The 12,768-nt window shown below is 36.7% G+C and overlaps 2 protein-coding genes across 2 annotated transcripts; one reads left to right on the top strand and one right to left on the bottom strand.

Annotated features, from left to right (window-relative positions):
- Positions 1 to 1,798: 1,798 nt before the first annotated feature.
- LOC148691886 (uncharacterized) lies at positions 1,799 to 2,519 on the bottom strand. Its single transcript, XM_088682440.1, has 2 exons — positions 2,460 to 2,519; positions 1,799 to 2,359 (listed from the first exon to the last, which is right to left on the bottom strand). The coding sequence occupies exons 1-2, from the start codon at positions 2,502 to 2,504 to the stop codon at positions 1,799 to 1,801; spliced, it is 606 nt and encodes a 201-aa protein (XP_088538566.1). The 5' UTR covers positions 2,505 to 2,519.
- Positions 2,520 to 4,215: 1,696 nt separating this feature from the next.
- LOC137737024 (uncharacterized) lies at positions 4,216 to 11,964 on the top strand. Its single transcript, XM_068476368.2, has 18 exons — positions 4,216 to 4,748; positions 6,567 to 6,809; positions 7,592 to 7,655; positions 7,738 to 7,867; positions 7,951 to 8,095; positions 8,218 to 8,466; positions 8,555 to 8,639; positions 8,988 to 9,090; positions 9,320 to 9,445; positions 9,523 to 9,636; positions 9,871 to 9,989; positions 10,145 to 10,232; positions 10,314 to 10,406; positions 10,532 to 10,621; positions 10,738 to 10,857; positions 10,969 to 11,060; positions 11,336 to 11,393; positions 11,593 to 11,964. The coding sequence occupies exons 1-18, from the start codon at positions 4,544 to 4,546 to the stop codon at positions 11,671 to 11,673; spliced, it is 2,205 nt and encodes a 734-aa protein (XP_068332469.2). The 5' UTR covers positions 4,216 to 4,543; the 3' UTR covers positions 11,674 to 11,964.
- Positions 11,965 to 12,768: the final 804 nt, after the last annotated feature.

The raw sequence follows: 12,768 nt of genomic DNA, 5'->3' as shown, positions 1-12,768 counted from the left end.
GAAGGACTAAATTGATGTGCGATAGTGAAAGTTAAGGACCAAATGTATTGATTTTTGAAACTCAGGGACCAAAATGAGGAGTTGGATCAATGTCAGGGACCATTTGCGATACAAGCCCTTATTTTGTGTAATCCACGTGTTACCATTTCATTGGATTTGTGGGTCCCACATACAAACTAATAGAATAGTTGACGAAATCTTAACGGAAATACCAAATTGATGTGGGGTAGTAAATGTCAGGAACGACACTGATTGATTTTCAAAGTGAGGGACCAAAATGATGAGTTTGATCAATTTCAGGGACTATTTGTGATAAAAAACCCTAATAATTATGTTATCCCTTAAGGTGAGACTCGCACGTATACTCCAGCTCTATATATACAATCCCTGTAGAAAATTGTAATTCGTAAATGTGATACATGTAGAAACTAAGTTTCAATTACCATCAAACCCATGAAGCTTAAGTTAAAAAAGTATGAATGATTATTGATTAAGTCAAATATGATTTAGTCTTGGATCACCCAAGTCAAAGGTCATGGTTTCCCATGGTGCACATTAATTTGGTGCCACATTGTGCACCCTATCAAAGTTTAATCTTAATAAAAAAAACTATTAATTAATTTTGACAAAAAAACAAAAAAATATTAATTTATATGAGAATTGTACACTACTGCTGAATGATGATTGACAGAGACAGACTTAAAATTTTAATTTTGGTAAAGAGAGAATTTCCTGCCGATTGAAGTCATGGTTTTTGAACAAAATATTGCCTAAAACCCTCAAACATGGAATTAGCAATTTTGGTGTCAAAAGTCTTCCTTCCAAGCTATATATGTGGAATGGCTAAAATGCCATTACTTTTGACTACTCGAATTTTCTCCAAAAACCTATTTGAAAAATAAAACAAGACAACATGTCTCTCAATTCGGACTTATTCGAATTTTCTTCGAAGGCCTATTCAAAAAATAAAACAAGACAATACTGATTGATCAATTTGAACTTATTCGTCTCCAAAAAGAAAAAAAAAATCAATTTCTTATGAATAAAAAACTGAGAGAACTTGTCTATTCTTAGAGAGATTTAAGTAAAAAGAGAGTAATATGTGTCTCAATTTGTTTATGTCCTCATTATCTTTAAGGAAATAATGAGATAGTATAAATGCCGGAGGAAAACCAAGATGAAAGCTTATTCATACCTACGTCTACGTGGGTCATCTATATGCACGGCATATTTTTTTATTGGGCTAATGTTCTTTTACAATTTTCAAGTTAGGAGTTTTTTTTTTTTTTTTTTTAAATTAGTCATGAGATTTTAATTTTCTTACCTTGCACAATAACACTGTGTTTGGATGGAGAATTTCTAAATTATCACAGAATTTTAAATGATGGGAATTACAATTGACAGTAATTAAATTCCCGTTAATTGAAATTTCATCGTTTGGATGTTGGATACATAGAAATTACAAAATGAAGGGAATTCCAAATTTCATTGTTTGGATATTCTCTAGAATTTGTATTAAATAGAGGAATACAAATTTGAATAAAAATGTTAAACTGGTTATAAATCATCAAGGTTAATGTCATGAAACAAAAATCATTGAGCTATGAGAAAATACATTTCTTTCCCTCACTCCCTGAAAAAATCATCAAGGTTAATGTCTCGAACCCAATTAGCATACTTAGACGCACCTAATTGTGCAGAAGCCGAAATGAGACCAACCAACGTAATCTCATCAAGGCTTTTATTCTAACTAAAATCTTACTGGAAAACTAAAATGGGAAATATAATGAAAATAATCCTATGCGCCTCGTGAAGTAAACAATAATACCATATTCTTTTTCTTCTCGACTGGGAGTGTCTTCAACATGAGAAATTGCTTGTCATTTTCGATCAACCAAGCACATGCTTTGATTTGTTCTTCTTCACTGAGATCTAATATTGCATTTACTTCATCATATACCTCTGTTGGATCAAGCTTCTTTGTGTCTGCACAAATATATTCTTGAAAGGATGAAGCCATCTTGGCAAGTGAATCTGCAATCATATCTTTAGGGGTGGTTGGTTTTTTCTTTGTATGAGGCACATCAACAAAATTTGTTGGTTTTCTCTTACTTTGAGTCTTCTGAACATTGGCTGAAGTAGGTGATATATCATTAATAATTTCAATATCTTCTAAACCTTGCGTATCACCATCCAAATCAATATGATTAGTTTCATTATGCGGAGGAGTCATAATCTCAACAGCTTCCACACCTGTTTCAGCACCCTCACCCATGGCTCTATCTTTGCCACACAAATCCACTATATCATCCCAATTTGGAATGACCTTGCAACGAAAACTTTTAGCGCCACTATGTGACTACCAATCAAAACATAAAAATCAAAAAAGCAAACCGTAAGTATAAGAAGAGTTAAAATAATATCACACACACAAAAGAAAAATAATGAATTTGTCATACCTTCACGTACTCTTGCCAGACATGATCTTCATCTACACTTATCATCTTCTTGGTTGCATCCCAACTAAATCCACTTTGACTTAGTATATCACTCACAATTGCATAGAACTTCTTCGCTATAAATTTAGAACTAGCATTTGTTCCCTACATCTTTATACAGTCTCTCCATCGGTCCTTGTACTCTTGCTTCTATTCCTTTCACAAAGTAGTTCTATCTCTCCCTAAATCTCCTCTCCAAAATGTCTTTCTCATGTGATAGTATGCCATCAGGATACCTTTTGAAGATCTTTTGAATTTAACCTCAAATGATGTTCAAAACTTTTTTGTTTCACCATCCTCCACACCTCAAATGGTATTTCGAGGAGTCCTACCCTTTGAAAACCATGAAATACCGGCCCCTGTTGATCCAAAAGGTATTATTAGTCCTATGGAGGGCTCGAGTAGTACTATACATGAGATACAGGCCCCTGTTGATTTCTGTAAGTCCCTGCCTCTTGGCTAATTTGGCCCCTCACCTCTAATTAAAAAGTACTCTTGGTTTAACTGGAATTTGACTATACGGTAATTGTTGGAACATTTTCAGTTTACACAGACAAAAACAGCAGAGTTGAAGGCGAGGTGGTCAGAGAATACAGACCGTGGAAACCCCAAAAACATGCAAATTGTAGTATACCAACCGCCTCAAGATTCTGACCCCATGAATATGACACCAAACATCCATGTATAATTTCATTCGTTTAATTGTCCCTCAAAAGTATCTGTTGTCCATCCAAACACAGTGTAATTCTAAGCTACAAATTTTCCAATTCATACAAATATCATAAGTTTTCGGGAAAAGCAAGTCAATCAGATATAACTGAAACCCAACCTCCTTCAAATTCATACAAAAATCATCAGTTTTGGGGAAAAGCAGGTCTGCAAAACCTAGACCACAACTTGAAAATAGAAGCGGATAAATTCCTACGAACCCTAAACACAGAAGATATGTAGCAGGAACTAAAGATGTTGTCAATCGGATAAAAAAAATTCATAAGTACACCAAGCATATGACTATCACCAAAATTCACAATTGCTATAAAGAGTATACCCAAAAAGCTTAAAATAATTCAAGACAGAAGAGAGAAGAGGGAAGAGGCTGACCTAGAACGAAGGAAGAAGATGAAGCACGAGCGCACGAGCGAGAATCCCTTCGAAGATTGGTGAGAGCCCTTTTTACTGTGAACTTTGGCGGTTACTCCCAGTTTGGCGCCCTAATCTGCAAAATTTGGCGCCTGCAAGATTTTCCCCCGATGGATTTGGGATTCTCTCTGTTGTTGGAATTATGAAATTCCACCTATTTAGATGGAAATTAAACTCGGTAATCTTCATCCCCAATTTCCCCTTTTTTTTCCCGTAGAAATTGCCGTTTCCCTCGCAGGAAGGTTCCCAAACGTGGGAAAACTGCTTTCCCATCCTAATTCCCTAGTTTAAGTGAAATTCTGTTTTATTTTACTGTATCCAAACGGAGCATAAAGTTTGAAATCGTAAGTTTTTTGGCTATTTTTGTTGATATTTACTTAACAAAGTCGTGGACATGTCAAAACTAAGTGTGTTGGAAAGATAAGGCTAAAACGTAAATGGTATTTTTTTGACAAGAAAAATATTCTACGGGGTAACAAATATTTTGGGGTCAAAAATTTGTAAATTAAATTTTGATTATGGAGGGTAGAAAAGGGAATTCAATGAAAAATGAAATTAGGATTGAAAAAAAGAAAATAAATGAAATTAGGACGTCGTTTTTCGAAAACCGAAAATTGCTCCAAAGTCATAGACAGGCACCGGCACAGACACAGCAGCACCTTCCTTTTCAAGCACCCCTTTCCTCCTTCGTCTTCTCCACCGCATCAAACGCCTCATATCTCGATTTCAATCTCCTCTGAAGATCCAAACCCCCAAACCCCAAACCCTCTCTGTAATGCCATCCCCTTCGACGACCTCCGCCAATTGCACCTCCGAGATCTTCTCGCCGGCCCTCTGATCTTAGTCGTTGTCGGTTCAATTACTTCACTCGGCGCATTCGAAACGACTCTTCTGCATTTGTTGTAATGGGAGCCGTGCCTTCTACGCCGCGATGGGGCAGCAGCACCAGCTCCGCCTCGCGCCCACTTGAAACGGTGGAGTACCTGATTAGCACCTTCATCGGCGACGAGTCGTTTCCCTTATCTTCCGATTTCTGGAACAAACTCCTCCAACTCCCTCTCAATCTACACTGGCAGCCTGACCGCGTTCATCAAGCTTGCCAAACTCTCGGTTCGTCAATCTCTCTCTCTCTCTCTCGTGGTTTTTATATAACAAAATGCTCTCTTTGATCAATTGTGCGCCAAAAGTGCAATTAGGGTTCAGTTATCTGCGGCATTGGCATTATTTCTGATGAAATCGAAGCATGACTACGTCGGTTTGTAGTTTTGGATATTGATTAATAATGTTCTAATAAGGATTAGGATCAACTTAGGTTAACAGATTTTCATTGTTAGTTTAAACCGTTGTTAAAGACAGTTAATTATCCTCCAATGGACCCAGAATTACTTAATCCACTATACAGAGAACAATAATTACTTAAAAAAGCAACTATCTTGGGGCAGAAATCAGTGGAGAAAAACTTGTTTGCTGTGTGGAAATTTTTATTTTTTATACAATGAATACGTTTGTGTACAAATACCTTTTGATTCGAGATTCGGCCTTTAAAGACTCCCTACACTTACCTAACTGCTTTATTCTGAGCTTGTGTTACACCAAGGCCATAGGATCTTTCTCCAAGAGGCTTTCTGTTCAACTGGTCCTTAGACTGTTGAAAACACTATCTGTGGGTTACTGGGAGCTGCCCAATTGATGTAGGACAGTAGAAATAGATAGGAATATAGAAGAAGATCCGGACTCACTTGAGTCACTTTCGCCTTTGGCATCACATCGAAGGTGTATTGGGATCCCTCCAATAGAGAATTAAAAAAAATTCTGGCATCACACCGAAGGTACCTTGGAATCACTCCAAGGTTAATGTGCCTCACACATAAGAAAGTAGAAAAAATCTAATTTATTGAATGCTCCTCCATCACCAATGGTCTTTTGATATATTGAATTCTGGAGGACTGTTGTAAAAAACAAGGTATTGTTCATTTTATTTATTTTCTTTTTCTTTCTGGGAGCCTGATTTTCAAGTCATTTAATCTTTCTATCTGTTTCACTCTTCCATAGTAGATACTGATAAGGGCTATAAAGTTTTGAGCAAAGGAATATCTAGCCACAGTTCAATTGCATTTAGCAATACAACCAATCACTCCTTCTATCCATTAGTAAGTGAAGTAGAGAATTGCCCAAACTTCTGCACGAGTGTATATAGAAATATTCGGGTAGATTAAATTATTAGTATTTATTTTAGATCAGCCACAATGCTGCTCACTACCTGAATGTTTTCTCGTCAGAATGTCAAAGCACCTATGTCATCAAATTAGATCATTTTGAAAGTTAAATATGTACATGGAACTTAAAACAGTTATGGGCTAAGCTTGTTGAAATATTAGATGTAGGTTAATAAGTTGAGCAGTGACTTAGACACTTTTTCAGATGACTTTCTCAAGTATTTTCTAAATAACCCTGCCCAAAGAATGAACTCTAGTGAATCCAAACCCATAACCCATTTGTGGGAACACGAAATTTTGTAGAATTCAAATCCTGTCAATAATTGCAAATTTGCAAATATATCACACGACCTCAGCCGTGACCGTTTAAGGTTTCCACAAAATCTTAAAAATTGTGATTTGCTGCTAGGTATTGAATGATTTTGTTAATGTGCTTCCCTCTTTTCCAAAAGGGTTATGTAAAGTTTTGATATTATTTGGTCATGGCTTCTTGAATCTTGAGATTGTTGACTATGTTCGTACCAAACATGCACCCATAATTCCTGTAAGTTCTAGAAATGTGCATGAGAATCCATTTTAAACGCATTTCCAGTTGACCATCTGTTAGCTTATATGCATGTGCTTATCTTGGCTCTTTGTTTTAATGTTAAATATTTCATATATACATTATAATTTTTCTACGTTTCCATATCTCATTTGCCCTCATTTGCAGCACAAAACAACTATCGTACCAGGCATCTTGCAAAGATTTTGATCCACATGGCACGGTGTTTGCAAGAATCGATTTCAACCTCTTCTGGTGCGCCTTCTATTGCTTATATGAAGGCTGTAAATGCAGTGTACATCTCATCCATCTTTCTAAAGTACTTCATTGAAAATGCGAAGGATGAGAAGATTGAAGAGTTGCATTTATCCCTTGATGAAAGTGAACCAATGCCAACTGATATTACAAAAGGTACTTCACTTGGTATTCTGTTGGCTATAATTAATATCAATCCAAGAATGAGTTTGTATCAAGGCCCTTTTTATGATTTTCTTATGAAATCTTCACGAAATCAGAATGTTCAGCTTAAACTGCGTCATAAATTAATTCGTTGTGTCACGAGACTTGGTAGGTGAAAGGGTTGTTTTACTCTCGTTCCTATTCTGATGATAGCCTATGGTCTTGTGAATCAACTAGAACCTAGAGAGAGAGAGAGAGAGAGAGGGTTTAGGGGAGAGAAGTTTTTGCCTTCCTTCAGAGAGAGAAGAGAGGCGAGCGTGGGTGGTGGTGGTGGTTAGAGAAGCTGGATTGTGGAGGATTTCAATGAGCTTTTGAAGAAGTTTTTTCCTTCCTTCTCTACTGTCTTTCCGAGTCCAATTAAGAGAGAGAGAGAGAGAGAGAGAAGTTTTTGAAGTAGTTTTTGCCTTCCTTCAGAGAGAGAAGAGAGGTGAGCGCAGGTGGTGGTGGTGGTTAGAGAAGCTGGATTGTGGAGGATTTCAATGAGCTTTTGAAGAAGTTTTTGCCTTCCTTCTCTACCTTCTTTCCTGGTCCAATTAGGTTTATGTTTCATCTTTTATTTGGTTTGGTTATCTTTTCTACTCTACCATCTTTCCAAGTTCAATTATGTTTATGTTACTTTTTTTTTTTTTGTTTAGTTATCTTTATTACCTGGGTTATGCTTCATTTGATTTTAAAATAAGATATATTTGATCACAACATAAATCTATAGTTATTTTTGTATATCAATTTTGCAGATTTAAACACTCAGGAATTTGTTATGCATAGTGTGCTTAGCTTTATTGGGTCAATAGATGTAAGGTACATCCTCAAGCACCCACTTGTTCCTTATGATTGAGATTATGTTGTATTTTTTCTGATTATATATCATCTTTGTCACAAGTCCTGATACATACCTCCTTCATTTGGAGCTGCTTAACTTCATGCTGGTTGCGATGTCAACTCAGCTTCTTTCCGGGCCATCTCCAGGACCGGAAGATGTGAACCCATTCATCGATGCAGCAATGTCTCAGGTTACTTGATGAAACTCTTGCGTTATGTTTCATCCAAATTTCCTGTTGTTTCAATTATCTTACACCACTTCTTCAATGCTCAGGAAAGTTCTTTGGTTCTCGTGGTTGTCCGTAGACTGCTCCTCAGTTACATTTCAGGACCTTCCATATCCCTAAATAGTGCATCTTATTCTGTATATTCTGAAGGAAGTCAGCCTGGTGTTTTACAAAGAGTTGGTTCTGCAGCTGGTATGGCGGTATCCTTGATGCATTATTAAAGCTTACTGTTTACTTATATAAAGATTGTTTACCGGTTGGGAAATGTTGAAACTTAAATTTCTCTCTGTTGATGTCAATTTTTTGATTTGCAGCAAATTTCATGTTATTGCCATTCAACTTTCTTGTCAGTTCTAGTGGTGAAGGCTCAAGAAGTCTGTTGGCAGACTGCAGTCTCCACGTGCTACTTATTCTCATTCATTATCGTAAATGTGTTGAGGGCATTGAACCACTTACAGATAAAAGTAATGACACAACTGCTTCAGATTCCCTTTTGAAAGGGAGTACACATTTTTCTGACAACCCTTACTGCAAGGCCTTAGAACATGCAACAGATGTTGAATGTAAAATGCTTTCTTGTTTGTCTCTTTACGTAATCTTATTTCGAAGGCATATTCACATAACTTGAGTAGATATGTTCCTTGCTTGCAGTTGATCGTGCAGATACTGAGGGTAATGTACATGTTGGTCCAGTTTTGAGGTTACCTTTTGCGTCTCTGTTCGATGCTCTTGGGATGTGAGTCGCTCTCTTTTCTTGTGTACTTTTTATTTTTAAATTTGATTTACTATTTTATCAAGTATAGGCTAATTCTTTGTCTGCATTATTATGTAGATAATAAGATTGTTGACAATTGAGTGTGATACAGCAGACACCAAATTAGGGTTTAAAAAGATCTTAGTGGTGTGGGAGAGGACAAATATTTTTGTTAGTTTTATTTATTTATTTATTGTGGTAGGGGAAAAAAATCTCTCACTCTTAATTCAAACAGATTTAATCTCTATTCCTTATTTCAACCTTGCTCCAAGTTTGTTTCCCCCTTTTGTTTTTTGAGTATCACCTAACAATTTTGTTGTGTTTCTGCAGGTACTTGGCTGATGAGGCTGCTGCTCTTTTGCTTTACTCTTTGTTGCAAGGGAATGCTGGCTTTCTGGAGTATGTCTTGGTGCGAACTGATTTGGATACACTGGTATGGAACAGAAGCATATCTTGTCATGAAAAAAAGTTATTAAGATGATATTGTTTTTCAACTTATGTCCTTGATTGTTAGACTTTGGAGATATTTCATAGGTAGTGATTTACCAATTTTGATTCATGCTATTTGGACTAGTCATTTCTGTTTGTAAATGCCTTGTGTCATCAAGTTTGCTTCTACATTGATATGAAACTTGATGCTAATATGTTTTTGAAATGGACAGTTGATGCCTATACTGGAAGCTTTATACAATGCTCCAAAGAGGACATCTAATCAAATCTACATGTTGCTTATTATTCTTCTCATACTTAGTCAGGATTCTTCTTTTAATGCCAGCATTCACAAATTGGTAAGGATCACCTGTGGTAGCCAGCACTAGACTTTTATTCATTAGGCCTCCTGTTAATGTATTTATCATGTGAACAGATACTTCCTAGTGTTCCCTGGTATAAAGAACGTCTCCTCCATCAAACATCTCTTGGTTCGTTAATGGTCATTACGCTGATACGGACAGTGCAGTATAACCTATCGAAGTTGCGGGTATCCATCTTTCCATTGTCACAGTGAATTTTCATGAATTTTCTTGCAAGTGTTATTGTCAGATTGCTTATATGACTTGATATTTATGTCAGTTGGATGTAAGACCTCGAGATTAAGCTTTTAAATACTTTAACAAAGTCATGACAATAGTTTTTGGGTGGTATGATCATGGGCATCATTTCTTTGAAGATTTTGTAACTTTCCTAACATGTTTGGTTTGTTACATTGTAATAGGATGTTTATCTCCATACAACTTGTCTGGCAACTTTGGCAAACATGGCACCTCATGTCCACCGTTTGAGTGCATACTCATCCCAGAGATTGGTCAGCCTTTTTGATATGCTCTCTCGAAAGTATGACCTTTTATGTCTATGGTGTTCTCCATGAGCTTTATATTTTTCATTTCTACTTGTTTTGTAGTTTACAAAGTTATTCTTTCATGCACTTCTGGCATGAATTTTTTTGTTAAAAGTTTTTAAAATATTTCTCTGTGTAATATTTGATTTAGGTATAACAAATTAGCAGAAGTGCGAGATAATCAGATGCGATTAGCCAAAGGCAACTCATTTGAAGGAAATGGCCTTGCAGATGATACAGTAATGACAACACTCCTTAACTTATCATTGACACCCTTTCCCATTCTTTTGTCGACTGAGCTAGAATTTTTCCTATTGCAGTCAACAGAGATGCATATATATACCGACTTCTTGAGACTAGTTCTTGAAATATTAAATGCAATTTTGACTTATGCCTTGCCACGAAATCCTGAGGTACTCTCATGTACACTAGCAGGGGTCTGTCTGTGTTAGTGTTATATTGTTCACACAAAATGATTAATGCTATCACTTTATAATTTTTTCTGTTTTCCATATTCCTCACTGTATGCAATGGACAGGTTGTATATGCAATAATGCACAGGCAGGAGGTTTTTCAGCCTTTCAGGAATCATCCACGCTTCAGCGAGCTGCTTGAAAACATCTACACTGTATGTTACAGAAGTTGTAGCTTATCCTGTTTTTAAATTAATAGGCAAGTTTTGGTGATTACTTGGACCATGTTTTCTTAGTGCATTTGAATTGTACTTTTTGTGTGGCTTTGTAGGTGTTAGATTTTTTCAATAGCCGCATGGATGCCCAGAATACGGATGGTGAATGGTCAGTAGAGAAAGTACTCCAAGTCATAATAATTAATTGCAGATCATGGCGGGGTGAAGGGATGAAGGTAAAAAAGGAAAAGAAATGAAAAAAGAAATTTTGATTGTTGAATAACGTGGCCGAAGTGCACGGTTGCTACCTGGAGATTGTTTAAAATGTCCTAAAAATCTTTTCTCAGATGTTCACTCAGTTGCGGTTCACATATGAACAAGAGAGTCATCCGGAGGAGTTCTTTATTCCGTACCTGTGGCAGCTAGTTCTATCTCGCTGGTAAACTATCTTCTCTCCTTATAGAGGAATAAATTAAAAAGCAACAACGTGCTCATTTTTCCCCTTTCTGTCCTTATTTGAAATAGGTTGTATATTTGTCAAATTTTCAGTGCAGAACTTTCCGTGTAAATATTGAACATGTTAGATATTCATCGATTAAATTATGAATCTTGTTATCCATTTTGCATCCCGTGCGGGTTGAATACAGTTCCTATAAGGTGTTGTCTTTGGGTCGTCTCTTTAACTGACATCTGTTTTCTTTCATGTGTTTTCAGCACGCTCGGTTTCAACCCTCGATCCATAAATTTGTTTACAGTTGATCCTCCTTCCGAAGTATGTACATACCTGCAGGCCTCCTCATATGCTTATATTTTGTGTGCATGGAATATGATTTGCATATATTGCCAGAAGGGGAAATTTTCAACATTGAGATGGATTTGTTTTCCTGCCTTTAGCTGACTCACCCTCTTACCATTCTCTCCATCGGCGTGTTGGATTATCGTTGTAGTAACAAGTATTTGGTGTTGTGCAGAAACAGAGTGATTATGAAGTGGAATCCAGCGATCGTGTTAATGGAGAGTCGGCGAAGCAAGCAGTCTTTGTTGATCCGTAGATGTGATACATAACGATGCTGCAAGAGACGCTGAGGCTTTCCGGAGGATGTGTAGATACGTGAAATAGTAGCAAAGATGTATTCTTGTCATTCTTTTTCTGTTTATATGTTTGCAACACTCGTACCTCTTATACGAAAACGTATTCCAAAATCCAAATCTCCAATGTAATCTATACTACCTATTAACAGAACTCTACTTCTCACCAAGTTTTGTCTCCTTTTGTAGTAATGCCGTACCGAGGACATGATATGATACAGTTAATCTGACCGCTGCAATTTCATGTTTTCAAATTTTCTGTCCCTATTTATTCAATTCCCCATCTTTTCAAATTATAGTCTACGCTCGTCCATCTTTCAAGTATTACAATGACAAGGAGCAGGAGCAGGAGCACGACCATGAGCATGATTATCAAGCAGATACTCCATAGATGATAGATCCTCCCCCTAAACTGTTTCCCAAATGACAAAACTAGTAATGAATATTTTCTGGTTCCAAAAAAAAAAAATTTCTTCCATATCCTCAAATCCTCATCCTTTATATGTTTGTACCTACTATGAAGGTAATTTCGAGGCACCTGTGGAGGTTTTTTCTCTGCGCTCTAGGCATAAAATAGGAGAAAATTTGTCTTGTAACCGAGACGCCATTTTAGTGGCACCATCGCCTCAATACTATCTATTACAAAGTTATTGCATGTATGTATTCTTTGGGTGATGGTGCTGTTTTTTCTCGATTACAAGATAGGACTTCTCCTTCTAAATAGCTTATACTAGCACAGATGCCCGCGCTCTGCTGCGGGTTTGAAACTGTAACCACAATTTAACACACCCATCTCAAGTAATCGGACTAACTAACCTTTACAACAATGATTAGCAACTAAAATTGGTCCACAACATGACAGTTTTACGCTTGATATCGTGAGCAAACCTTGTAAAATTCCAAAAATAGGCCGAGCAGCACTAACTTTTTTTTCAACTTTAAGTGAGGCATTTTATTGAGCGCTTAATCATACTCATTATTGTGTGCTTAGTGTACACCTCACCTTTTGTGCCATTTTAGTTGTATCTTTAGGCTCAATATTATTATAGTGAATATAT

Source organism: Pyrus communis, chromosome 13, assembly GCF_041283825.1.
Source record: "Pyrus communis isolate YQ-2024b chromosome 13, ASM4128382v1, whole genome shotgun sequence".
Classification (NCBI taxonomy): domain Eukaryota; kingdom Viridiplantae; phylum Streptophyta; class Magnoliopsida; order Rosales; family Rosaceae; genus Pyrus; species Pyrus communis.
The sequence above is the reverse complement of the archived record's forward strand: the minus strand, read 5'-3'. Positions and strand labels throughout refer to the sequence as shown.